The 27,283-nt window shown below is 41.6% G+C and overlaps 2 protein-coding genes and 1 pseudogene across 3 annotated transcripts; 1 reads left to right on the top strand and 2 right to left on the bottom strand.

The window, feature by feature from the left end:
* Positions 1–1,900: 1,900 nt before the first annotated feature.
* LOC102797137 (immunoglobulin heavy variable 4-38-2 pseudogene) lies at positions 1,901–2,362 on the top strand (annotated as a pseudogene).
* A 5,514-nt stretch (positions 2,363–7,876) lies between these two features.
* Positions 7,877–19,900, bottom strand: LOC148102924 (uncharacterized). 2 transcript variants are annotated; one of them, XM_087839732.1, is made up of 9 exons: positions 19,369–19,900; positions 12,375–12,455; positions 11,320–11,367; positions 11,189–11,221; positions 10,730–10,777; positions 10,599–10,631; positions 10,076–10,123; positions 9,945–9,977; positions 7,877–8,232 (listed from the first exon to the last, which is right to left on the bottom strand). In XM_087839732.1, exons 1-9 carry the CDS (start codon positions 19,898–19,900, stop codon positions 7,982–7,984), a joined length of 1,107 nt encoding a protein of 368 aa, XP_087695858.1. In that variant the 3' UTR covers positions 7,877–7,981. The 2 variants fall into 2 exon arrangements, with proteins under 2 accessions (XP_087695858.1, XP_087695859.1); XM_087839733.1 differs by lacking the exons at positions 11,189–11,221; positions 11,320–11,367 and having other exon boundaries at positions 19,369–19,863.
* Positions 19,901–20,440: 540 nt separating this feature from the next.
* Positions 20,441–22,438, bottom strand: LOC148102925 (N-lysine methyltransferase KMT5A-B-like). The gene is made up of 5 exons (XM_087839734.1): positions 21,861–22,438; positions 21,602–21,764; positions 21,234–21,426; positions 21,057–21,128; positions 20,441–20,743 (listed from the first exon to the last, which is right to left on the bottom strand). The coding sequence occupies exons 1-5, from the start codon at positions 21,967–21,969 to the stop codon at positions 20,441–20,443; spliced, it is 840 nt and encodes a 279-aa protein (XP_087695860.1). The 5' UTR covers positions 21,970–22,438.
* Between the last annotated feature and the right edge of the window lie 4,845 nt (positions 22,439–27,283).

Genomic DNA, 27,283 nt, shown 5'->3' on the forward strand with positions numbered 1-27,283 from the left:
TGGTTCACTTTTCTCATTCTTTTAATCAACTGGTCAGATAAGGATGATAGATTTACTTTCACTGGTGAAAGGACAAATAAAATATCTGCATCATTGTATCTAATGGGCTGCTTATTTGAAGGTACTGAGGATTTACTTTTTTGTGGAGGTTTAGATTTGGTGTTGCCAAATATAACACAAGGACTACATGGCTGATTTTCATGACTGTAGACTGAGCAGAGGGACATGACTTTTACAATGAGCTGTTCTGGCTTTATGTTTGTTTTTCTTATAGCGTCAGTTTACTGGGCTGGTAAGGACAGCACATTTCTTCTGCAAACATTATGATATGTTTGAAATAAAGAAATTAATCATGTTTTTGTCTGTAGGCACTGAGGGTCAAACACTGACTGAGTCTGAACCAGTGGTTAAAAGGCCTGGAGAATCACACAGACTGACCTGTACATACTCAGGGTTCAGTGATGATATTCATGCTGCTTGGATCAGACAGGCTGCTGGAACTGGAGTGGATTGCATATATTGAGGATGATAGTAGCTATATCTACTACTACTTCATCTGGGGTGACAGTAGTGGCATCTACTACTCTCGGTCATTCAGAGGCAGATTTACCATCTCCAGAGACAACAGTAGAAAGCAGGTGTATCTGCAGATGAACAGCTTGATAACTGAGGATTCTGCTGTTTATTATTGTGCTTGAGAGCCACAGTGACACAAGAGGAAGAAACTCTGTACAAAAACTGAATTCATCTAAATAAATAAATAAATAAATAAATAAATAAATAAATAAAACAAAAATGCAAAATTTGCTTTCTGCAATTCAAGGCTACATTTTTTTTATTCCTGTAGTTTAATTTGCTTTGCTGAAAAAAATGAGATCATTCACCTTTACAAAATAATACACATCAACATACTGAGAGAAACCTTGTGCTCATCTCTGTGTAAGTGTAATTGTTTTCTTTTGCTTTATCTAAATGTTTTGAATTTCATCAGTGATATAAAAAAGGTCAAACGTCTTTGAGCTAGTGTTGCGAATTACATTGTTTTGTGTATGCACCAAATAATTTTTGCACCTTGACAGCAATCTCTAACTATTAGTGACAGGAGAATTCATATCACTATAATAATTTGTCATTGCCAGTCTGTATCCAAAGGAAACTTTCTCACAGACTCTTATAAAGAGTGATGTTAGTGCTGTGAACAGAAGAAGCTCCCATCAGTTCACCTTGAGCACCAACATGTTCTCTGTAGCTCTGCTGATGGTGTTTGTTGCTGAATCCTGGGAGTCTGACTGAGGCAGTGACACTACTGTTACATTTCTCCAAAACAAGTGCTGTAAATACGAAATGATTTCCCGTTGCTCCTCAAAACATTTATTTTATTACTCATCAATTTACATATGATAAAGAAAAAAATCCAAAGGTGCTTAGAATAAGCATGTACTTCATAATTAAGAAATCTGGTAAATATGCTTTGCATTTTAATCAATGGGATTGATACAAAGTGATGCACTTGCAGACGGATATGTCAGCAGCATGCACAGACTAATACCAGAGCACTGTGCTGTGTGTTACTTTGCCAGATACACAACGATCGGCATAAATATGCACATACAAATGCACGCTAAAAGGTGAGTAGCTGACTTTGCAGTGTTTGATTTTCTGATTAAAATTTTTGTCAAACATGTTAGAAAATATTTTTACATTTCCACAAGAAATCTAAAAGTTTAAAATACTAAAATTGAACATGAATGAATCATATCATCATATCTTTTTCTTACTACTCAATGCCACAGTGTGATCTGTTTTCTCTTATAATCTGTCAGCATCCATTTGTATGCAAATCAAACTTCCCCACAGGCTGATATAAAGTCTGATATCATGCAGTCAGTCACAGAAGAAGATGAGAAACTCCCATCAGATCATACTGAGCACCAACATGTTCTCTCTAGCTCTGCTGCTGCTGCTGGCTGCTGGATCCTGTGAGTCTCACTGAACACAAACACTATGATCACAGCACACTGATTCTTACTTTTACTACATAAAACATGTTTTCTCCACAGGTGTGAAGTGTGAGCAGTTGACACAGCCAGCCTCTGTGATTGTGCAGCCAGGTCAGCGTCTGACCATCACCTGTCAGGTCTCTTATTCTCTTGGCTACTACACAGCTTGGATCCGACAGCATGCAGGGAAAGGACTGGAGTGGATTGGGATGAAACATACTTCAACTTCATACTACAAAGATTCACTAAAGAACAAATTCAGCATTGACATAGACACTTCAAGCAACACAGTAACTTTAAATGGACAGAATATACAGCCTGAAGACACTGCTGTGTATTACTGTGCCAGAGAGTCACAGTAACACAAAACATCAGCAGACCTGAACAAAAACCCCTCAGTGCAGAACATATTTGTAACATGAAGCCAACAGAGGAGGAGCTCTAAGACCAATAATAAATTTAAAGTGTGTTAAGGAAAAAAGAGAAATTGTTTTAAGGGGTCCCTATTCTTGATAGAGGGAGTGTTAGACAGAAATATTACTCGCAGCAGTTCAGCACCAGTTTACCATCTCCAGAGAAAGAAGGAGAAAGCAAATGAATCTGCAGACGACATCAGAGGATTCTGCTGTTTATTCTTTTCCTCAAGAGTCATAGTAACACCGTGAAATCTAAATCATAAACATCATAATGCCAAGATCAAATAGTCTAATTATGTATTCTTGTTTTTGCTTGTCTGTGGGCAAACACCCTGTTGTTCCGTATTCTGTCAGTGGTGTTTGGTTACTTTTTTATATAATTGTTTTTTCTATGGGATACCCTTTTTGATATGTCCATCATTCACCATGTTGAGGATTAGTGTTACTGGAGTTTAGTTTTTTGTTATGGAGTTTTGGATGCCTCATAAAATGTTTACTGCTGTAGTTCCTGTTTTTAAGCAACAGCGGATGTTGTAGTCAATCCACTTCCATCAACATGAGCTTTAACAGTAAAGAGACATAATGTTCCTATTGTTAATTACTGTATTACTTTATGCAGCACACATTTAATAATGAATATATATGGAGTTTTTTTTTTTACTGATGTATCAGAAATAAATAGGTGTATAGATTTTGAGAGAAAAATGTTCTTCATTAAGTAACAAAAATAATAATCATTTGTAAATAAATATAATATTTGCTTAAATATTTTATTATAAGTGGTGTGCAGTTGTTTGTATGACTTGAAGTGTATTTTTCTTTAAGGAGGAGTTTATGCAAATTCAGATCTTTACACATGTGTTGCCAAATATAACAAAGGGACTGCAAGACTGGTTTTCATGACTGTAGACTGAGTAGAGAGACATGACTTTTACAATGAACTGTCCTGGGTTTACCTGTTTTTTTCTTATAGTGTCAGTTTACTGGGCTGGTAAGGACAGCACATTTCTCCGCAAACATTAAGATATGTTTGATATAAAGAAGCTAATTTTGTTTTTGTCTGTAGGTACTGAGGGTCAAACACTGACTCAGTCTGAACCAGTGATTAAAAGGCCTGGAGAATCGCACAGACAGACCTGTACATACTCAGGGTTCGGTTGGGATATTCAAGCTGCTTGGATCAGACAGGCTGCTGGAAAAGGACTGGAGTGGATTGCTTGGATTAACAACGGCGGTAGCATCTCTTACTCTCAGTCATTCAGAGGCCGGTTTACCATCTCCAGAGACAACAGCAGAAAGCAGCTGTATCTGCAGATGAACAGCTTGACGACTGAGGATTCAGCTGTTTATTATTGTGCCAAAGAGTCACAGTATCACAAACCATCAACAGAGCTGAACAAAAACCTCGTAATGCCTGAACAGTTATAACATGAAACTACCAGAGGAGGAGCTCTAAGATAACTGACTATTATTATTATTATTCAAAGGAAAGAAATGATAGCGGTAGTGGTTGAGCAAATGCAAATTCTGATACATAGTCTTATACTTATGGGTTATGTAATTATAACACTGGGACTATGTGATGGATTTACAGCACTGTAGACTGGACAGAGAGACTTTTACAATGGACAGTTCTGAATTTGTGTGTTTGTTTTTCCTGTCCTTTCAGTTTATTGGGCTGGTAAGGACAAAGTATTCTTTTGCTAACATTATGAATTTATATGCTTGAAATACGAAGCTAATTATTTGTTTATCAGGTACTGAGGGTCAAACACTGACTCAGTCTGAATCAGCAGTTAAAAGGCCACAGACTGATTTATACATACTCAGGGTTCAGTAATTATAATAATGTTTGGATCAGACAGGCTGCTTGAAAAGGACTCTAGTTGATTGCTTAAATTGATTATGATAGTAGTAGCACCCACTGCTCTCAGTCAGTCAGAGGACGGTTTAACATCTCCAGAGACAACTCTTCTGTCGCTGGCCCACCTTGTCAGAAGAGGAAGCAATGCAATGTAAAAACTCAAAAACACAGACACAAAAAACACAACACATTGAGAGAAATAAACTGCACTTTGACATCATCACCACGCTGAAAGAAACACTAAAAGTGCAAAGGTATGAAAAACACCTAGGATCAGAGGAGTAACCATTTTGATGATACTTTGTTCGTAATTACATGTACTGTATGTAACCCAAATACACCTTACTCTATGTTAGGGGAGAAGCTGGATATGTGTAAAAACAATCAAAACACAGGAATTTCAGTTAACTGTGACTTTAGTTATCGACAGGTAATAGGTTCATAACAGAAATTACAACCTGGGCCTTTCACAAAATGAAATAAAATTTAAAGTCATTGTCCTTAATTATTTGAATTGTTCCTTTAAAGGGTATTTGGTTAGGTTGGAACCTTATCTTCAGTTTGTTCCTCAGAGTTATAGAGGGTCGATGTTCAGTCAAGCCAGAGAACAGATCAGCTGATCTGTCAGTCAGCAATTTAGACACTGCCCTCAAAAATATAAAAATCAAATTCAGCAACGTCACAATTAGAGAGGTTACAATCTAGAGCAGTTTCACACCTGCTGGATTGCACTCTTTCTGTCCGCTGTTGCCAGTCAGGATGACTGGTGGAATCCTACAGAAACCAGACAAATCATTTGCCGTCTGACTGGTTGTGCAGATCTGGATCCTGGAGATCACACTGTGAAGCTCGCCATCAAATGGAATCACTGGACTACAGCATTTGACATCCAATTCATGTATTTAAAATGTGTGTATTTTCAGCGTAAGTTCAACATCAATTCGCCATCAAAATAGAGAATGTTCAGTTGTGACCATCAAGAAGTGGAGTGGATTGAAGGTGTGGATTATGGATGCAGCACATAAGACATCAGGGTTTTGCATTTGGCAACATGTAACACTGGAGATGTGGAATTAATGACATAACAATAAGTAACTTTAGACTGAAATTAAGTGAAAATCAAATACGACATCTCATTAAGAAGACATTAAGTGTATAAGTGAAGCATTTTAACTAAACTTCGGCAACTTTAGAAATGATTTTGTTTTGTCATTTCCAAAGAAATCAGAGCAATATTCCTGGATAATACACATTGAAGGAGAGGATCTGTGTTTGTCTTTGAGGAGGAGGAGCTGATGCAAACTGTGATCTCTACCATGTTTTAAGACATGATGCAGAATATAAGACAGGGAATACATAAATACATTAACCACCACTGTGCACGGAGCAGAGACAAATGGTCTTAGCAATGAATCATCCTGAGTTTATGGTTGTTTTCTAATCCTTTCAATTTACTGGGCTGGTAAGGAAAGTGCAGTTGTTTTACTAACATTGTTGTGAAATTGAACTGATATACTCGGAAAACAGTCACTAATCATTCTTTTTGTCTGTAGGTGCTGAGAGTCAAACACTGACTCATCACCTGAATCTGTGATTAAAAGGCCCGGAGACTCCCACAGACTGACCTGTACATACTCAGGGTTTGGTGGTGATTATAATAATGCTTGGATCAGACAAGCTGCTGGAAAAGGACTGGAGTGGATTGCTGTCATCTGGGGTGACAGTAGTGGTAGCTTCTACTCTCAGTCAGTCAGAGGTCGGTTTACCATCTCCAGAGACAACAGCAGAAAGCAGGTGTATCTGCAGATGAACAGCCTGACAACTGAGGATTCAGCTGTTTATTATTGTGCTCGAGAGTCACAGTGACACAAGAGGAAGAAACGCTGTACAAAAAACTTTGCAGTTTGCTTTCTGCCTTTCACAGTCATGTAAATTAAGTACAACATAGCAATCATACTCCATAAATCTACTTAAAAACACAATAAAACTACCTTATTGCAAAAATATGCTTGCAAAGCTGTCATGTTTATACGTATTTATGACTGTGAAGAATAAATTGACATGTATAAATCTATGTAAATAATCTTAAAGTTTTCATCCTTCTTCTAAATGATGTTTTTCACCCTAATATACGAGTTCTTTTGAACATCATCAGTGTAATCTTTTTTGATCCGCTTATATATTTGTTTTTGTTTAAGACTAACAAACTGTGAGCAATAAATTGCACAAAAATGCTGGACACTATAACACACAATAACACTTTTCTCCTCTGCTTGAACTCTTAAAGTGCACTATACTACATTATTATTGTTAGGTCAGTAAAGCACCCCTCTGACAGCCAAAACATATTTGTTTCCTGATTGGAGTGTTAAATTTGTTATTGACGTGACATTGACCAATCAGCTGAAAGGAAGAATAATTGGGTCAAAATTCATATTTGCAAGTTAAACTCACACACAACCAGGGAACTTGACAGCAGTGTTTTACACGTAGTTTTTTCTTTGTATCTTTAACCAGACCTTAATAAACACACACACACACACACACACACACACACACACACACACACACACACACACACACACACACACACACACACACACATACGGGTTTCTATGTATTGCAAGGACACTTTTTCCAAACCAGCCCAGGTGGTGGACTATGGGGACACCACTTTCCGCTTGCCCCTGAGAGATGCTGAATACGTCAAAAAATCTGTTTTGAGCCACAGAGCACAGATCTCACTTCAAAGTTCCTATACACGCAACACAACTAGAGATATAAGAACCTGTTTTTTTGCAACCTTATCAGGACATAGATAATTAGGTGAGAAGCCCCGCCTATGAAAATATTAGACATTTTAACACCCAACAGGATTTGTAAGGACACTGGCTATACAACACACATACCTGTCACCAAAGTATATTATAGGGCCAAAAATGAATAAGTGGGACATGGCTAAACTCAAACACTACTACTGCATATTAAAATTAATAGTTAACAAAACGTGGTCTTATGACAAAAATCGAACATCACAAAACACAAAGACCTGAATTTGAGAACTAGCTCAATGCAATTTGCAAAGACAAACCTTATTCTTAGATTTGTATTGGAGCCATCACATATTTATAATGTGAATTCCCTATAGTCTTTATGAAATGTCTAATGCTCAAGTCAAAGCAATACAGGGATAAGAGTTCCAAAGGTAACTTTTCAACCATGAATTTACAGGTCTTCTCTGTTAAAGGCTAGCAATTAAAGGTTAGATTTCCTAGTTGGTATATTATGCATTTACATTAAGCACATATCTTCCTTAATTTGAGTTATACAACTGCTGATGAGAATTTGCTTTTAGGAACTTTTCCCCTCAGTATAAGAAAGCCTCACTGAAAGACAAATATTCAGTTCCAAAAGAAAAGGTTCCAGGGTTGTGTATCTTCAGAGTTCTTGAATTGGTAATAAGATACATGCTCAAGCACAGAAAAGGTGCTTTTCACATATCATGTTCCCTTTAAGTACGGTCTTTAGAGACAAAAAAAAATTATATATATATATATATATATATATATATATATATATAAAAATAATAGCCAATCTGATGGTGAATACTCAAGTTTATTTCAACAAGAACACGTGCTTTTTGCAAACATGACATATATGTCAAACATCTGTGTATATATTTTTGTAACTTGATTAATCGTTTAGCGGCTGTTCCTTTTTTTTAGAGTTATGCCGCGGTTCCTGACGAAGTCTCTCACATTTTGAACAGAGCGACTGTCTAATACAGGACGTTCAGCATTTTTACACTGTTTGATTTCTGTCACAGTGGCTAGTTTCCCATTTGCAATGTGCCCACGGAAATGTCTCATGACTGCTGCAATCTCTTTGGGAGACCATGGACATTTTTGTCTCCTTCGAGGATTTTCCCCTTCTGCGCCATTTCCAGGGAATGCTACAAGGGGGAGAGAAAATAAGATCAGCTTACTTTTGATTTGTTAATTATTAAGTTATTATAAAGTTACTCTTCAAGAACAATATGGATGTAAACATCAAATCCATTTCATGGTACACATATCAAAAAGAAGTCCAGGCATTAACCACAGCATTTTTTCACTTGGTTTAAATAGCTGTGGGGCTTTAGATTTACACGGGGGTTTGGCTTTTTGCCATGTTAGATAAATACAGTGTCTTAAAAGCTATATTCTGATTAGAAGATCTAGCTCGTTCTTTCCCGCAAAAACATTAACTCAAAGAAAACTATTAAAGATAGAACTTCTAACTATGTGAATGCCACGGGACACCCAATTACAAAGTGACATTAGTTCCCATCCAGTTTCATCATGTCCTCCTTTATTGTCCTCTACTTCCAATCATGCAGAATCCAGGTTCAACCCATTACTTCAGCTTTGTCCTCTGATCTTTTCACTTAGTTTGTCAAGCAAATTATTCCTCATTTCCACCACTCTTATTCTCATGTGATTTTGTACTGTAACAGTAGCCCAGTTCAGACCTGGCATTATGACAAGTTCTGGGTGATCAGATACAACCAGCATTAATGAAAACTCTAAAGATATCCAGGATACTTTGAGGACTCATTCAAGATCCAGTGATGTAAGGCACACATTTGTTTCCATTCCTCTGAAAGTCAAAACAATCTGTTCCGAAGACAATGTAGGACAGTCTACTCTGATGTCATACTCAGCAAAACAAGATGACTCACATGAAACCTCTTTCTCATTTGATAAAAACCGTGAAACATGGGAGATTAAAAAACATTTGAGTCAGAAATAACTCGTGCAAAAAAATATTAGTTTAAAGATGTACACATTTACAGAATCACCAACACTGACAATAAACTCTCATATTGTCTCTTAAAATAAAAATAAAAAGATTTCAATCAAAAGGTGATCTAACATGCCAATGTAGTTTTCATATATGGTTTAAAAAGCAAGATAAGCAGTTTCCCATCTTTGTTTTCGAATAGTTATGAACATTTGAACTGTTAATCAGGCTTTTGAAGATGATTAATGGTAAGTATTAATATGCAATATTAGTATTTAAGCTGAGTTTACTGGAGCTTTAAGTGAGCCAACTTTCAAGTCGATGTGTACTGTAAACCTATGCAGACAGATCAGTATTTAAGGCTTTACTCTCACCATCCACTGGAGCACAACTTGGGCGTCATCAAGATATTACAAAATAGAGCAAAGACACAGCGGCCAGGGAAGCACAAGAACATGACATCAAGAAGGCCCCGAGTAAATGAGGTTATCCCAGCTGGACTTTTGTCAAACCTGGGAAGGCACCTAAAGAACGCTCCAGCCAATCCAGGAGCGAAGAAGGACAAGAACAGCTGATACGGATTTTCTTAAAAGATAACGTCTCTGTGGCTTTCAAATCCCAAAACTGAAATAAGAACCAAAATAAGAAAAGTATTCTAATGTTGAACCTGAGAAGAAAATTCCTCATGCCAACTTTAAGGTCATACTGGATATTAGTCATGAACTATGCAATGTTTGTAAAATTCTGGCATGTCATATTGACCAAACTTTCATATCAGATCTTGTCAAACACTGTTACAGAGATAACCATTTGCTAGTCTGTTGTTCAAAGAATCTGTTCAAAGGTGTCGTGATATTTTAAAATATTTTATTCTTGTGGTACCTCGTGATGTGCCTTCTCCAGCCGAGTCCACATCTGTAAATAGAAAAGTAAAACAAAAATATCACAAACAACATGAGTGGCTTGGTAATCATGGAAGAGCCATCAATATGCAGGGTGGTGGATAGTTATACCGTTTGAGGTGTTTGGAGGTTCCTCTACAGGTGGCATAGTACTCCTCCCTATAGTACAAGGAGTATTTTAGCTCAATATAGCAGTCACATTTTCTGTTCCTGTTTAGACTTTCCTTTAACACGAAAATAATTTTCACTAACAAGGAGAGAGGCACCCATAAATACAAGTAATCCTCAGGTCCATAGCTCAGTCCTAAAATGACTGAAGAAGTTTAAAGTTACATTGACCATTTCTTCAGCTGGCATATCAGTGAATTGTCATGATATATCTGCAGTACCAGTTAAAACTTTGGACACACCTGTTTATTCATTCTGAATTTGAATAAGCATTGTGTCTTTTCAAAGTAATCTTAACTGCATTTCCCAAAACTAGAAAGCATTTTACTAGAAATAAAACATAAAAGCCATCTACAAAGATGAAAGACATCAAAAATCCCGTCAAACACTGTTACAGAGATAACCATTTGCTAGTCTGTTGTTCAAAGATGTCTTGATATTTTAAAATATTTTATTCTTGTGGTACCTTGTGATGTGCCTTCTCCAGCCGAGTCCACATCTATAAATAGATAAGTAAAACAAAAATATCACAAACAACACGAGTGGCTTGGTAATTATGGAAGAGCCATCAATATGTAGGGTGATGGATAGTTATACCGTTTGAGGTGTTTGGAGGTTCCTCTACAGGTGGCATAGTACTCCTCCCTGTAGTACAATGAGTATTTTAGCTTAATATAGCAGTCACATTTTCTGTTCCTGTTTAGACTTTCCTTTAACACGACAATGATTTTCACTAACAAGGAGAGAGGCACCCATAAATACAAGTAATCCTCAGGTCCATAGCTCAGTCCTAAAATGACTGAGGAAGTTTAAAGTTACATTGACCATTTGTTCAGCTGGCATATCAGTGAATTGTCATGATATATCTGCAGTACCAGTTAAAACTTTGGACACACCTATTTTACTAGAAATAAAACATAAAAGCCATCCACACAGATGAAAGACATCAAAAAGCTTGTCAAACACTGTTACAGAGATAACCATTTGCTAGTCTGTTGTTCAAATAATCTGTTCAAAGGTGTCTTGATATTTTAAAATATTTTATTCTTGTGGTACCTCGTGATGTGCCTTCTCCAGCCGAGTCCACATCTGTAAATAGAAAAGTAAAACAAAAATATCACAAACAATATGAGTGGCTTGGTAATCATGGAAGAGCCATCAATATGTAGGGTGATGGATAGTTATACCGTTTGAGGTGTTTGAAGGTTCCTCTACAGGTGGCATAGTACTCCTCCCTATAGTACAAGGAGTATTTTAGCTCAATATAGCAGTCACATTTTCTGTTCCTGTTTAGACTTTCCTTTAACAAGACAATGATTTTCACTAACAAGGAGAGAGGCACCCATAAATACAAGTAATCCTCAGGTCCATAGCTCAGTCCTAAAATGACTGAGGTCGCCAGTCTCCCACAGGACTAACACAGAGAAAAACAACTATATGCAATCACATTCACATCAATGGGCAATTTAGAGTGACCAATTAACCTAACCCCAGTTTCTTTGGACTGTGCGAGGAAGCTGAAGTATGCCGAGAGAACCCACGCAAACATGGAGAAAACAACTCCATGTTTGCGGACCCTGGACTGATGAACTCAGGACCGTCTTGCTGTGAGGCAACAGTGCTAACCACTATGCTAACGTCCCGCCTTATCGACTGGGCAGCCAAGTCCAATAAGTGCACTTGCTGGGGTTAGGATAAGCGGAAGAGATGTTCTCGGCATACCTTGTAAAAATGTAAACACAATACTCCAACAGTCCAGTTATAAGACAATCATCATCAGTGGGCACACTGTAGGAAGTGGGTAATACTGTCAGAGGTCCCTGGAGGTACCTCAACAAATTGCCTAGTTCCCTTTTCTGTAGTTGAATAGTGTAGCTCAATATTAATGCTCTGTTGCGTTGTGGTTGATTCATTTACACACATCTCTGGCTAGATATCTGTAGCATCACAACACAAAACTATCAATGTAAGTACTATTACATTTTTTGTACTGATCTGGTTAGACCTTTCTTTAGTGACATTATTTGACAGACATCAATCTTTATGACTATGTCAAGAATAGCTTAAGCAGTGTATTAACCTCAGCCCAAAACAAATTAAGACATTTTCAATACTTAAGACTTACAGTGCACATATAATCCTTACTACTACCTTTTAAATAACTGTGTATACCTGAAACATCTCACAATATTGCATTCAACTGAATACTACATAAATATGAGTTGTTTGTTGGTGCATTTACCCATTTTTGTTTGTGCTGGTGGGTATTCTTTGTCAGCCTCGCCGTCTTCACTCTCACCAGAGTCTGTCAAGTCTAGGTTATCTGACAAAAAAATATGTTAAGCAGCATCTTGATGCATTCTCAATCATCCAGGTAAGTAAATCTCCAAGAGTTGATTCTGTTCATCTGGACATAGCGTTTTGTGGGAAAAACGTTTCGTCACTCATCCAAGTGACTTCTTCAGTCTCAGCTTACTGCAGGTTTCCCCAATCTTATAAACAGTACATTTGCATAATGACTGAAACCAGCCCACTGAAGGAACAATGGGCTGGGAGGTCAGTTCCTTAATCTTAATTATGCAAATTCTCATGACCATTGATCAACAACCACTGACCAAAACCCACTGATCAAAGACCACTGATCAATAGCCATGAGTACCATACACAGAGAGTTGGGGAATGGCTGCAATCACAGCACTGTAAGATGGCCTTAGGCCCCCTCCTTGATTATGAATCGAGGCATTCTGAATGCATCAAGACGTTTTAACCCACTTTGGCAAGGACGGCCTGAAGCTTGTACGTCAGTATGAGCAAACAGCACGTAAGATGGTGGATTACAGGAACCACCTGAGATTCAGCCTCAGATGCAGACAAAACCGGATTACTCCTAAAAGTCTGCAAATGAGCTCTTCGTTAAAGGCTTCCGGGCAACAAAAATCCTCCAGAAGGCACAGCATCAGTTGCTTAATGAACGGGTGAGGCAAACAAATTTTACCATGGACATGCTAAAATCTCAAGAGGAGCGGATCCAACAGAGACTGACAATGCTTCTAGATGAGAATACTCTTAAAAAGGTGTTTGACTTTACTGAGAAGGCTCGTCTAGCACAGCACAAGAAGTCTAAGACCAGGCAACAAAGGAAGTTTGACTTACTTGTTGTACGTCGGAAACCACGGCAAAATACGGAGAGTGTCCTCAGTGACCAGAAGAGACAAGGATGCGACACAGAGGATGTGGACAAGTGGGTGAAGAATTTGTCTGACAGACAGCTCACCAAAACAGAGAAAAACATCCTTGCTCAAGGGCTGAATTTTGCTGTCACACCGGGACAAATCCCGCTAGTGGAGCTGATCACAGCCACAGAAACAGCAATTCGTAACAACAATATTGCAGAAATGGAAGCATAGCAACTACAGACGAAAGTTTTGGCCTGTCTCAGCAATGCAAAGCCCCCAGCATCCAAAATCACCATGGAGAGGAAGGTGCTCCACCTGGAGACTCTGTTGTCCTGCTGGGAGACTTCAATGCTCACGTGGGTAACGACAGCAAGACTTGGAGGGGCATGATTGGGAGGAACGGCCTCCCTGATCTGAACCCGAGCGGTGTTTTGTTATTGGACTTCTGTGCAAATCACAGTTTGGCCATAACAAACACCTTGTTCGAACATAAGAGTGTCCACAAGTGCACGTGGCACCAGGACGCTCTAGGCCGCAGATCGATGATTGATTTTGTAATCGTATCACCAGACCTGCGAACATATGTTCTGGACACTCAGGTAAAGAGAGGGGCTGAGCTGTCAACTGATCACCACCTGGTGGTGAGTTGGATCAGGTGGCAGGAGAGGACGCTGGACAGAACCGGTGCACCTAAACGCTAGGGGTGCAACGATACTCGTATCGATATTGAACCATTTAATACAGTGCTTTCGGTTCGGTACGCATATGTATCGAACAATACAACATTTTTAATTTATTTTATCAACTTCCCTTCTGACGATGCTGTCTGTGTTGAGCGCTCAGTGGATCTGCGCTCGACAGTGCAGCCTAGGCGGAGTAGTCGAACGCAGATTCACTGAGCGCAGGGCAAGCTAGCGAGACAGAAGCTAAGCTCGTTGCAACATGGCAAATTGAACCTCCCCCACCCTCATTCAGATCTGGCGTTTGGAACTATTTTGGTTTTCATGTGAAGTATGACCCTGAAGGTAAGCGCGTCATGGATTAAAGTAAAACAGTATGTTGGATGTGCCAGCAATGCTCAATTACATGGGTGGGAACTAGTGTGTTAGCGCAGTTAGCTCGTTGTGTTGGCCGTCCAGCCCCACGCACAAGGCAATCCGCAGTAGCTCGTTAACGGAGGTGTTGTGGCGTTAACGTCATTTCAGATTAACGCTGACAGCACTAGTGGGAACACAACGAATATGACTGCACATTTACTCCGACATCATCCTAGTGCAAAGACAAGTGGAAGCAGACAAAAACAACAAGCACGCATGCTACAAACTTTACCCGAGTCATTTAGACAGCCGTTAGCACATGATTCTCCTTATGGGGACCTGATATATTTAATATGGTGCTGAGAATATAGCCCAGAAGAAGCGTATAGTATAGCTTTTATTTTGGAAAGAGCCATTTCTCTGTAATAAACTCTCTTTTCCAAAGATGAGTGATTCCTCAATCAGATACAGGGCTCGCAAAATATATGTCAATGCTTTTGCATTCTTTCGGAAATGTAGCTGGGTAATTATGTCATTGGCATCGGTGAGCCACTGTCAATATGTGACATATTGAAATTGCGTTTGAATTTGCGCTTGTTTTTTGCTTTCACTTTGCAATCGTGCGAACTGCGTATAGAGAGCGACAGCACTGATTGGTGAGTGATGATAATTTGCGCACCAATTCCTCTGACATCTTATCAATCGTTAGCTTACTATGCAAACATGACAAGTGAAATCTCCCGCAGCAAGCTTAAACATGTGAGAGGTTGATCGCGCAGAGAATCGCTGAGCGTTATGTGAGTGCATGTGTAAAAGCAGCAGGATATATATTTTAGTTCTGCTGAGCCAAATAAGACAGGTCAGCGTGAAGAAGTGACAGCCAAACAAAGCTTACCACAAAACGGAAAAGTTATGACAAATCAGACTATAAGGCAAAAAGAAAGTGCAGCTTTATGGTTTCATGGACAAAAGAATTTCTGTGGCTGCAATATGACGAGCTAAATAACCAGGGCTGCACATAAGTGGTCCGCAGGTGCGCATTCGCTGTCAAAATAAAAAACGCGCACAAGATAAGAAGTTGCAACGCGTGTTTGCGTACATAGGATTTTCTGGAGGAGGACAGACATTTGTTTAGAACTCTTAAAGATGTTGAAGAAGCAAAATCCTTTAAGCAATTACTTTGGTGTTCCTTCACCTCCAAAGAAATGGAGTCTGAACCACAAAAGAAGCGCGTATTCTCAGAAAAGTGGTTGCAGGAGGTGAGCTGGCTTCAAACAAATGATGAACGCACAGAGATGTGGTGCAGAATGTGCCGTGAAAATTTAATAAATGACAAATTAATAAAAAGGCATGAACATTTTTTTTGTATCGAAAAAATATCGAACCGTGACACCAAAGTATCGAACTGAACCGAACCGTGAATTTTGTGTATCGTTGCACCCCTACTAAACGCGTAGTGAGGGTGTGCTGGGAACGTCTAGCAGAGGCCCCAGTCCGCAAGATCTTCAACGCACACCTCCGGCAGAGCTTCAACAGCATTCCGAGGGAGACTGGGGACATTGAGTCCGAATGGACCATGATCAGCGTCTCCATTGCCGAAGCTGCTGCATTGAGCTGCGGCCGCAAGGTGGTTGGTGCCTGCCGTGGTGGTAATCACCTAACCAAATGGTGCACACCAGAGGTGAAAGGAGCCACCAGGCTGAAGAAGGAGTCCTATCAGGCTTGGTTAGCCTGTGGGACTCCGGAGGCAGTCGACAGGTATCGACAGGCCAAGCGGAATGCGGCTCGGGCAGTGGCTGAAGCAAAAACTCGGGTGTGGGAGGAGTTCGGGGAGGCCATGGAAAAAGAAGAGATTCTGGCAAATCGTCAGGCGTCTCAGGAGGGGAATGCGGTGCTCTACCTGCGCTGTGTATAGTGCTGGCAGAGCGCTGCTGACGTCGACTGAGAAAATTGTCAGGCGGTGGAAGGAATACTTCGAGGACATCCTTAATCCCACTGACACGTCTTCCGAGGAGGAAGCAGAGTCTGGGGATGAGGGGAATGACCTACCAATTTCCGGCGGCGAGGTCACTGAGGCAGTTAAACAACTCCTTGGTGGCAGAGCCCCTGGTGTTGATGTGGTCCGCCCCGAGTTCCTGAAGGCTCTGGACGTTGTAGGGCTGTCCTGGTTGACACGCCTCTACAATGTTGCGTGGAGATCAGGGGCAGTACCCCTGGACTGGCAGACCGGGGTGGTGGTCCCCATCTTTAAGAAGGGAGACCGGAGGGTGTGTTCCAACTACAGGGGGCTCACACTCCTCAGCCTCCCTAGGAAAGTCTATGCCAGGGTGCTGGAAAGGAGAGTTCGTCTGCTAGTCGAACCTCGGACACAGGAGGAACAATGCGGTTTTCGTCCTGGTCGCAGAACACTGGACCAGCTCTTTATCCTCTCAAGGATACTTGAGGGTGCATGGGAGTTTGCCCAACCAGTCTACATGTGTTTTGTGGACTTGGAGAAGGCATTCGACCGTGTCCCTCAGGGTGTCCTGTGGGAGGTGTTGCGGGAGTATGGTGTATCAGGCCGATTATTACGGGCCATTCGATCCCTATACAACCGTTGCCAGAGCTTGGTTCGCGTTGCCGGCAGTAAGTCGGACTCGTTCCCGGTGGGTGATGGGCTCCGCCAGGGCTGCCCTTTGTCACCGGTTTTGTTCATAATTCTTATGGACAGGATTTCTAGGCGCAGCCAAGAAGTGGAGGGCTTTCACTTTGGTGGCCTCAGAATCTCAAGTCTGCTTTTTGCGGATGATGTGGTTCTGTTGGCTTCATCGGGTGAGGGCCTCCAGCTCGCAATGGAACGGTTCGCAGCCGAGGGTGAAGCAGCGGGAATGAGGATCAGCACCTCCAAATCTGAGGCCATGGTTCTCAGCCGGAAAAGGGTGGAGTGCCCACTCCGGGTCGGGGATGAGTTCCTGCCCCAAGTGGAGGAGTTCAAGTATCTCGGGGTCTTGTTCACGAGTGATGGGAGAAGGGAGCCGGAGATTGACAGACGGATTGGGGCTGCGGCTGCAGTGATGCGGACGCTTCACCGGTCCGTCGTGGTGAAGAGGGTGACCGAAAGAACGAGATTGCGGACACAAGCAGCAGAAATGAGCTTCCTCCGAAGGGTGGCTGGCCTCTCCCTCAGATATAGGGTGAGAAGTTCGGCCATCCGGGAGGGGCTCAGAGTAGAGCCGCTGCTGCTCCACATTGAAAGGAGCCAGCTGAGGTGGTACGGGCATCTGACAAGGATGCCTCCTGGGCGCCTCCTGGGCGCCTCCTGGGCGAGGTGTTCCGGGCATGTCCCACCGGGAGGAGGCCCCGGGGCAGGCCAGGACACGCTGGAGAGATTATATCTCTCGGCTGGCCTGGGGACGCCTTGGTGTTCCCCCGGATAAGCTGGAGGAGGTGGCTGGGGAGAGGGAGGTCTGGGCCTCTGCTTAGGCTGCTGCCCCTGCGACCCGGCCTCGGATAAAGCGGATGAAGATGGATGGATGGACGGGTGAGAGATGTCATTACGGAGGCAGATGAAACCATGGTCTTGTACGACGTTACATCTCTCTTCACTTGCATCCCAGTCACGGAAGCATTGAAGGTAGTCCGTAAGAGATTATGACACCAACCTCAGCAACAGGACCACTCTCAGCATCGACCAAGTGTGTTTGCTTTTGGAACTGTGTCTTCATTCCACCTACTTCACATGCAAGGGTCAGTTCTACAGGCAGAAACATGGGTGTGCCATGGGCTCCCCAGTTTCACCCATCGTGGCCAATTTGTACATGGAAGAAGTGGAAAAGAGGGCTTTGCTATCCTACCCTGGAACACCACCAATCCATTGGTTCAGGTATGTGGATGACACCTGGGTGAAAATCAAATCTCAGGACGTACCACAATTCACGGATCACATTAACTCTGTGGACCGACACATGAAATTCACCAGGGAGGCTATGAAAAGTGGCAGGTTAGCTTTCTTAGACTGAGATTTCCATCAGTAATGGGGGACATCTAAAAGCTGACGTGTACCGTAAACCTACACATACGGATCAGTATTTAAGGTTTGACTCTCATCATCCACTGGAGCACAAACTGGGTGTCATTAGGAGCGAACACCATCCCCACTGACACAGCGGCCAAGGAGGCAGAAGAACATCACATCAGGAAGGCCCTGAGTAAATGTGGTTATCCCAGCTGGACTTTTGTCAAAGCTGGGACGGCTCCTAAAGAAAGCTCCAGCCAATCCAGGAGAGAAGGACAACTGCTGCCCAAACGAAAACCTGTAGTGATCCCATATGTGTCAGGAGTATCGGAGCAGTTGAGACGCATTTTATCTAAACACTGGGTCTCTGTGGCTTTCAAACCCCAAAACACTGTGCCAAAAACTAGTCCACCCCAAGGATCGGGTCCCCCGACACAAACAGAGTAAAATAGTGTACGCTGTTAAGTGCCAGGAGGATTGCCAGGATTTATACATCGGGGAAACCAAACAACCTCTGGCGAAGCGCATGGCACAACACAGAAGAGCTCTCTGTGAATGGTATTCATGGCCATTGATCAGTGGTCTTTGATCAGTGGGTTTTGGTCAGTGGTTGCTGATCAATGGTCGTGAGAATTTGCATAATTAAGATTAAGGACTGACCTCCAAGCCCATTGTTCCTTCAGTGGGCTGGTTTCAGTCATTATGCAAATGTACTGTTTATAAGATTGAAACCTGCAGTCAGCTGAGACTGAAGAAGTCACTTGGATGAGTGACGAAACATTTCTCCCACAAAACACTATGTCCAGATGAACAGAATCAACTTCAGCTATGTCCAGATGAACAGAATCAACTTCAGCTATGTCCAGATGAACAGAATCAACTTTTTGGAGATGTTAAACAGCAGGTACAAACATTCCTTGTTTCTCTTAACAGCTTTAATGTAAAAGTAAGGTTATTAAATATATTGTGTTAAGAACACTCAAAAGCTTAAAAACTAGACACCTTGAAATACTATCTACTTAGAAATACCTTCAATTTCAATCTCTTCCAATGTTTTGCCTTGGAGATTTCCAAGGGTCCCTTTCTCCATGGCAAGTAGTAGTTTTGATATTTTTGCCAGCTGGGTTGTAGCCTCTGGAAGTCTGTAAAATTCTCTGTGGACACGGATATCATGGCCTAGAAAGTCAGCAACTTGGTCAAGCTCGTGATTTTTTAGGTTCAAGACGTGTGACAAAGTTGCAACATGCTTGCGTAGCTGTGTTGACCTAAGGAGTTCAGGACTTTGTGCACCACAGTCATTTGCATAAATCCTGAGACAGTCCTGTCCTCTGTAAGGAGTCAAACAGTTGGGTCTTGCAAAGAGGAAGGGGTTTTCTTCCGGGACTCCACACTCTAGTCTTCTGCTTATGAGCTGCGTTAGGGCTTCAACCATGTCTGGTGATAACAGTACAGCAACCTGCTCATCAACTTCAAAGGAGGACGATGCCATGGGCACATCACCTTGAGAACGGTCAGGGTGCTCTGAAACCTTGTGCAAGCAAACACAAAAGTACATTAACATCCATTCAACACAGATACGTTGAGACTATACAATACAGTTATGAAGGTACACTGGTTATTGACATAAATGAGGTAAATGTAATGAAGTAATATTGAGTGAAAATTAATTCTCCAGTGTGAACCAACATGACACTCGGCAGTATCCACACACAGTCCTCATAATGTAGGTATCTTACATTAACCAACACTATAGGACTTGTGTCTAACACCCTCACTATCAACATCCAAACAACTCGGCTGTGTTCTTGTTGCAATAATAACACCACCAGAAAATTAGTCACCTGCTCATCAACTTCAAAGGAGGACGATGCCATGGGCACAGCAGCTTGAGAACGGTCAGGGTGCTCTGAAACCTTGTGCAAGCAAACACAAAAGTACATTAACATCCATTCAACACAGATATGTTGAGACTATACAATACAGTTATGAAGGTACACTGGTTATTGACATAAATGAGGTAAATGTAATGAAGTAATATTGAGTGAAAATTAATTCTCCAGTGTGAACCAACATGACTCTCGGCAGTATCCACACACAGTCCTCATAATAATGTACCTGAAAGCTTCATACACTGCAGGGTCTCTGTTACACACAGACTTGAGAGCCCATCTTTCAATAGACTTATGCATCCAAAACACACACAGTCCTCATAATGTAGGTATCTTACATTAACCAACACTATAGGACTTGTGTCTAACACCCTCACTATCAACATCCAAACAACTCGGCTGTGTTCTTGTTGCAATAATAACAACACCAGAAAATTAGTCACCTGCTCATCAACTTCAAAGGAGGACGATGCCATGGGCACAGCAGCTTGAGGACGGCCAGGGTGCTCTGAAACCTTGTGCAAGCAAACACAAAAGTACATTAACATCCATTCAACACAGATACGTTGAGACTATACAATACAGTTATGAAGGTACACTGGTTATTGACATAAATGAGGTAAATGTAATGAATTAATATTGAGTGAAAATTAATTCTCCAGTGTGAACCAACATGACACTCGGCAGTATCCACACACAGTCCTCATAATGTAGGTATCTTACATTAACCAACACTATAGGACTTGTGTCTAACACCCTCACTATCAACATCCAAACAACTCGGCTGTGTTCTTGTTGCAATAATAACACCACCAGAAAATTAGTCACCTGCTCATCAACTTCAAAGGAGGACGATGCCATGGGCACATCAGCTTGAGAACGGTCAGGGTGCTCTGAAACCTTGTGCAAGCAAACACAAAAGTACATTAACATCCATTCAACACAGATAAGTTGAGACTATACAATACTACACTACACTACGGTAAATGTAAATATAATATGTACCTTTACTCTCCATGGCCAGTCAGAGTCACCGTAGTTGTATGTTATTGCTTCCCCCGGCTTGATGTCTTTTATGGCAAATAAACAGAGATGAGGCTTTCCATTTACTGTGATTGTCCTCATTTTGCTGTTTGGGCTCACGTGATCGTCATTCACCAGTCTGCCCAAGGAGCCATCCTCTCTGGCTGCATCAATGCTGAGATAACAAAAAATGTAAGACACAAAATTACACAAGGTTTATAAAAAGGCTGAACAATTTGATTACATTTTTAATTATATGGATTTGTAACAAGGTAGCAGTTTGTCTTAATGTGGTCTTCACAACTTTTGCAAAAAGTAGGCTGAAAAATGAATTATTTTAATTTACATACCACAATTGTTGTCCATTGTACCTGAATTCAAAAAGAAAAACCTTTAAGGCGTCATGGTACAATCTTGTTCTGTTTTCATATTCCTTCTTGGTTACAACGTCTCCGCGATATTCCAGAAGGAAGTCTCCTTTGTTATAGTTGCACCTACTAAACACTCCTCGACCTTACAAAGAAAATAGAAAATGTCAACATGGGTCTACTACAATGGTTAAACTTATGACTGTGCCAGAAATCCTCAACAAGTATCCTAGTACCTCACCTTTTACTGAATTTATGAATTTCACTTCAAATCCATCTTTGTCCTGCCCCAAAGATGAAAATTTTACTGCTTCATCTTTTGGTTTAATTTTTGCTCTCGGGGGCCTCATTGCAATACACTGTCTCAGAAAAAGAAAAAAAAATAGTACAATTTATTTAATATTTCAGGAAAATAGTTGATAATGAAAACTGATCTTTCACAGGAGGTGTCTTTAACCCTCTGGAGTCAATGGTATAATCGGCTGTTTTTGACTACTTTTGATTTAATTGTTTTATCGGCTCATGTTCATTTATCCACCACAATAGGAAATGAGATTGTTGGGTTTTTCTCTGTATCTATGAAGCGCCTTGAGGCGACTTTTGTTGTGATTTGGCGCTATATAAATAAAATTGAATTGAGAGGCAATAATGTATCTATGTTTTGTTTTTTAAGAAAATACCGTTTTTATATTTTCCTGCACTAAACTTGACGACAGTTTTCAGGAAAAAGCGTAAATTGTGTATCATAACTCTGGTTTTACTTGGCCTATCAACACATTTTTAAAAACTGTTATATACGCATGTTGCTGATACACCGTAAATTGGTCATATAACCTGCACTCCAGAGAGTTAAATGTTAGCTACCTCGGTTATCTGAAATGTCTCATTAATAGCGTGTCACCTATATTTCAGCGTTGCTTAAAATCTGGAGACAGTGGGATGGATGAATAAATAATAACATCTCAGTAATTTCAAATGTTACAGTTTAACTAAAAAGGTGTGTGTTAGACTAGGTATTTAACCTTGACTAATTAAATACACAACCGCGTGTCATCAAAAAAGCTAGCTTTAGCATGAGAATTACATTGAAATACAAAACTCAATCAAGGAATATACACCAAAGAAAAATCTCAACAAAACTAAATCTGACCAGTTGCTGGGCTACAAAGCTGGCAAAATTCGAAAGTTTAAAGTTTAAAGTTACCTGTTGGCTTCTCCACACCAGCGTCGGTGTCGGTACTCCTCAACTCGAAGTCACGAAGTGAGGGGGAGGGGTGAAAAACAGCTCATTGGCTAAAAAGTGGTCAGGTGATGAGAGTTCTGACTTTTTTATGGAATTTCAGTGAAACATTTACAGTGACGAAGGACTGAGTTTTATTGCATTTGTTTGTTTATAGGAAATTCCTCTTTTAAAAAGTATTTAGTTATTTATTTGAGGCAAAGGTACACTACAAGGGAATACATGTTTCCTCACACACCACCAGCCGAGGTCCACCACTGAAGCAATGGTTTTACACTTGCATCTGCATATGTTAAACAAATCTGAGATTCAACCAACAACATAGTGTGACATATTTTAGATCCTTATGTTAAACCAGCATGTATCAAGATGTGGCTTTCTTCGGAAAAATGTATTTAATTATTATATTTTTGTTCTGATCTTTTGTTTGAAGATACAGAAGGTGCATCCTGAAACCAATGAATTTATCACTAGCAATTATGGACAGTTTGAGAAACCAAACATTGTTTTGTTTAGCAGTACAGAATAAATGAGATCATATGATATGACTAAAAAAATCTGAAACTAATAAATCCTATGGAAATTATACAGTGTAAAATTGGCTCTGTTTACAATATAGAACAAGCAGAACAAAACCTTAAAGAAACATGCCATTTTCCTGCATTAGTTATTAGTTATAACAACAAACTTGACAGATTAAATGCAAAACATGTATGTTAGGTTGAATAGATATGATAATTTGATAGTAGTTATTGAGTGAGTAGTTGTTTGGCTGTGTGTTATAGACAGGGGTGCACATAACTGGTACGCAGGTACGAATGCGTGACAAAAATTAGGAATGCGTAGTGACACTTTGCGTACTTGACTGTCTCATTTAATCTTACATGTGTTGCTTGTCACCAGCTAAATGTCCAAAAAAACAACAGACATTAAGCAGCTTCTTTGGTGTGCCACCACTAGCTAAGAAACACCAACCAGAGCCAGAGAAAAGACTTTTTTCAGAAAAGTGGCTCCAAGATGTGCCGTGGCTTGAAGCTAACAATCACATCCACATCTAGCAGACAAATCAGGTGTGTTTTTTAAAGGCTCAAAGAATTTTAACCATCCTTTATTTGACAAACATGAAAAAAAGTAAGGTGTCACGGTTCTGGGTCATTTTGACCCAGCATTTTGAGTTCTTGTGTTTTGGTTTAATTTTGGATTGTATTCTGATTCTTGTGCTTTGTTGATTATTAGTAGAATTCTATGTTTTTGTTTATTCTTGTTAAGGGATTAGTTCTTAGGTTTTGTGTCTCATGTTTAGTGTAGATTTGTTCTGGTGCCCTCCTGTAGGTTTAGTTTAGTGTCTAGTCTGCATCTTTGTGTAGTTGTTTCTTGTTTCCTGTTTTATTGTGAAGGTCCGTGTCTTATGTGAGTGTATTCAGTTTAGCTTCCCTTGTCTCGTCTCGTCAATTACTTCCAGTTGTGTTCCCCACCTGTGTGTATTTAAGTCGTGTCTTCTCGTGTGCTGGTCGCTGGTCTGTCTGTGTTTCAACCGTGTTCACCCTGCTGTCCAACTTCAGGTTCAACTGCTCACCTTCCTTCATGTTCGTGTTCATGTTTGCTGTTCAGTAGTTTAGTTTGTCCCAGTATAGATTAGTTTTGTTTCCGTTTTGCCATTTCCACCTTGTGCTTTATTTTTTCAATAAATCTCCTTCGCATCTACGAGTACCTGCGCTTGGATCCTCATTTAATTCCTCCACATGTCTCATCCCGTTCGCTGTGACATTACTGACCAGCCACATTATGGATCCATCGGCATTTGCCCCACCCAAGGAACTTCAGGAGGTCATAATCGACTCTGCTTCCAGGTTGGTCAACCTATGGCTAGAGCATGAGGGAGAGTGAGCTGCTCTGCGCTGTGGAAGCCAGGCTACAGCAGCTCATTTCCGGCCACCCCTGGCTATTGGACTAACTGCACCCGCTCATTCAGGATTTCATTCTCCACAAACTTCATCTTCACCCTCCCCCACTCAGTCTGCAGCCCCGCCTGCAGCTCAAGTCTGCAGCCCCGCTGCCTGCAGCTCGGTCTGCAGCCCTGCTGCCTTTAGCTCAGTTGCCAACTCCACCACCATTATCATCTCAACCATTACTTCAGTCGCCCTCAGTTCAGTCTGCTGCCCAGCTGCCCTGAGTTCAGTCTGCCATTCAGTCTCCTGTGTTGCCGCTAGCTCAGCCAGTAGCACGGCTGGGGGTTCTGGAGAGCCCCGCCAGTGTCACGTCTCGTCAGCTGGGGGTTCAGGAGAGCCTAGTCAGCGTCACGCCTCGTCAGCTGCACGGTCCGAGGAGCCCGTCCGGCATCACGTCTCGTTAGCTGGGGGTCCCGGAGGACCCAGCCAGCATATCCTCGTGTCCGCTGACGGCTCTAGGGAGTCCGTTCAGCCACCACCTGCAACTTACACACCATCGCCTGCAGCGTCACCACCTGCAGCTGCCACGCTGCCGTCTGGTTCCGTGGCTGCCACGCTGCCGTCTGGTCCCTCCTCGTCTGGTCCCTCCTCGTCTGGTCCCTCCTCGTCTGGTCCCTCCTCGTCTGGTCCCTCCTCGTCTGGTCCCTCCTCGTCTGGTCCCTCCTCGTCTGGTGCTGCGGTTGCTACACTGCCGTTGGCCTCCGGACCTGCTCTGTTGCCGCCACTGCCTTCCTCCTGACTTGTTTCGCCTGCGTTGCTGCCGCCGCTGCTGCCGCCGCTGCTGTCCACACGGCCGCCCCCCTGAACTGTTCTGGATTTGGCTCATGTGCTGTCGACCCCCCTGAACTTTTTTGTGGACTCATGTTTGATCTGGTTTAGCTTTGTTTTGAATCGTTTTCATGTGTTTCTGGACTTATGCTCCTTGTCTTTTTTTTTTTTTTTTTTTTTTTTGTTTCTGTCCCTTGTCTCGTCTCGTCAATTACTTCTAGCTATGTTCCCCACCTGTGTGTAATCTCCCGATGTTCTTCTGTGTATATTTAAGTCGTGTCTTCTCGTGTGCTGGTCGCTGGTCTGTCTGCGTTTCAACCATGTTCACCCTGCTGTGTAAGGCCGGGTGGACAATAGATGATAACAAGTAAGACTGGTTTCTGAGTTTCACAGCTGGGGTGGACAATGTTAAGCATCAGGCTTTCAAATGAATTAAAAGTCTGTCTTGGTCTTTCATTAATTAATAGACTGGTGTGAAAAATTGCTGCCACACCGCCCCCTCAACCTGTGCTTCGAGATTTCTGGTAGTTAGAATGACTCGGGGGTGTTGATTCATTTAAATTAACATAATCATCCTGCTGCAATCAGGTTTCTGTAAGGCAGAGTAAATCAATTTGTTGATCAATTATTAAGTCATGTACTAACAGAGACTTGGAGGAGAGAGACCTAATATTTAATAATCCACATTTCACTGTTTTACTCTTTGGTTCAGATGTGGATACTGTATTGTTCTTTCTTTGTAATTGTTTATGTTTAAGTTGTTTGTTGCTGGTTTTTAGTTTGTTTTTTTTCTTTTTGGAAGCAGACACAGTCTTTATGAAGATGGGTTTTTGGGGGGGTAGCAGGAGGAGAGAAGCTGCAGAGAGGCGTGTAAGACTGCAACTCTGCTTCCTGGTCCCAACTCTGGATAGTCATATTTTGAGGGGTTTAATAAATTTGTCCATATTTCTAGAAATGAGAGCTGCTCCATCCAAAGTGGGATGGATGCCGTCTCTCCTAACAAGACCAGGTTTCCTCCAGAAGGTTTGCCAATTATCTATGAAGCCCACATCGTTTCTGGGACACCACTCAGACAGCCAGCAATTTAAGGAGAACATGCAGCTAAATATGTCACTCCTGGTCTGATTGGGGAGGGGACCAGAGAAAACTACAGAGTCCGACATTGTTTTGGCAAAGTTGCACACCGATTCAATATTGATTTTAGTGACCTCCGATTGGCGTAACCGGGTGTCATTACTGCCGACGTGAATTATGATTTTACTGAATTTACGTTTACCCTTAGCCAGCAGTTTTAAATTTCCTTCAATGTCGCCTGCTCTGGCCCCTGGAAGACAATTGACTATGGTTGCCGGTGTCTCTAGCTTCACATGTCTGAGAACAGAATCACCAATTACCAGAGTTTGACCCCCAGCGGGTGTGTCGCAGAGTGGGGAAAAACGGTTAGACACATGAACGGGTTGGTGGTGTACCTGGGGCTTCTGTTTAGGACTATGCTTCCTCCTCACCGTCACCCAGCCGCCCTCTTTCCCCAGCTGCTTGGGATCTGCCGGGGAACAGCTAGCGGGGCCTACGCTATCTTCGGCTGCACCAGCTACAGGGGCCTGGCTAGCTAAGGGTAAATGAAGGGTGCGATGCCGAGTCTCCAATTCAGTAATCCTGGCCTCCAGAGCTGCAAATGTGCTACATTTGTTACAGATATCATTACTG

This window comes from Neolamprologus brichardi, chromosome 4 (genome assembly GCF_056152115.1).
Source record: "Neolamprologus brichardi isolate AB-2024 chromosome 4, ASM5615211v1, whole genome shotgun sequence".
NCBI lineage: Eukaryota > Metazoa > Chordata > Actinopteri > Cichliformes > Cichlidae > Neolamprologus > Neolamprologus brichardi.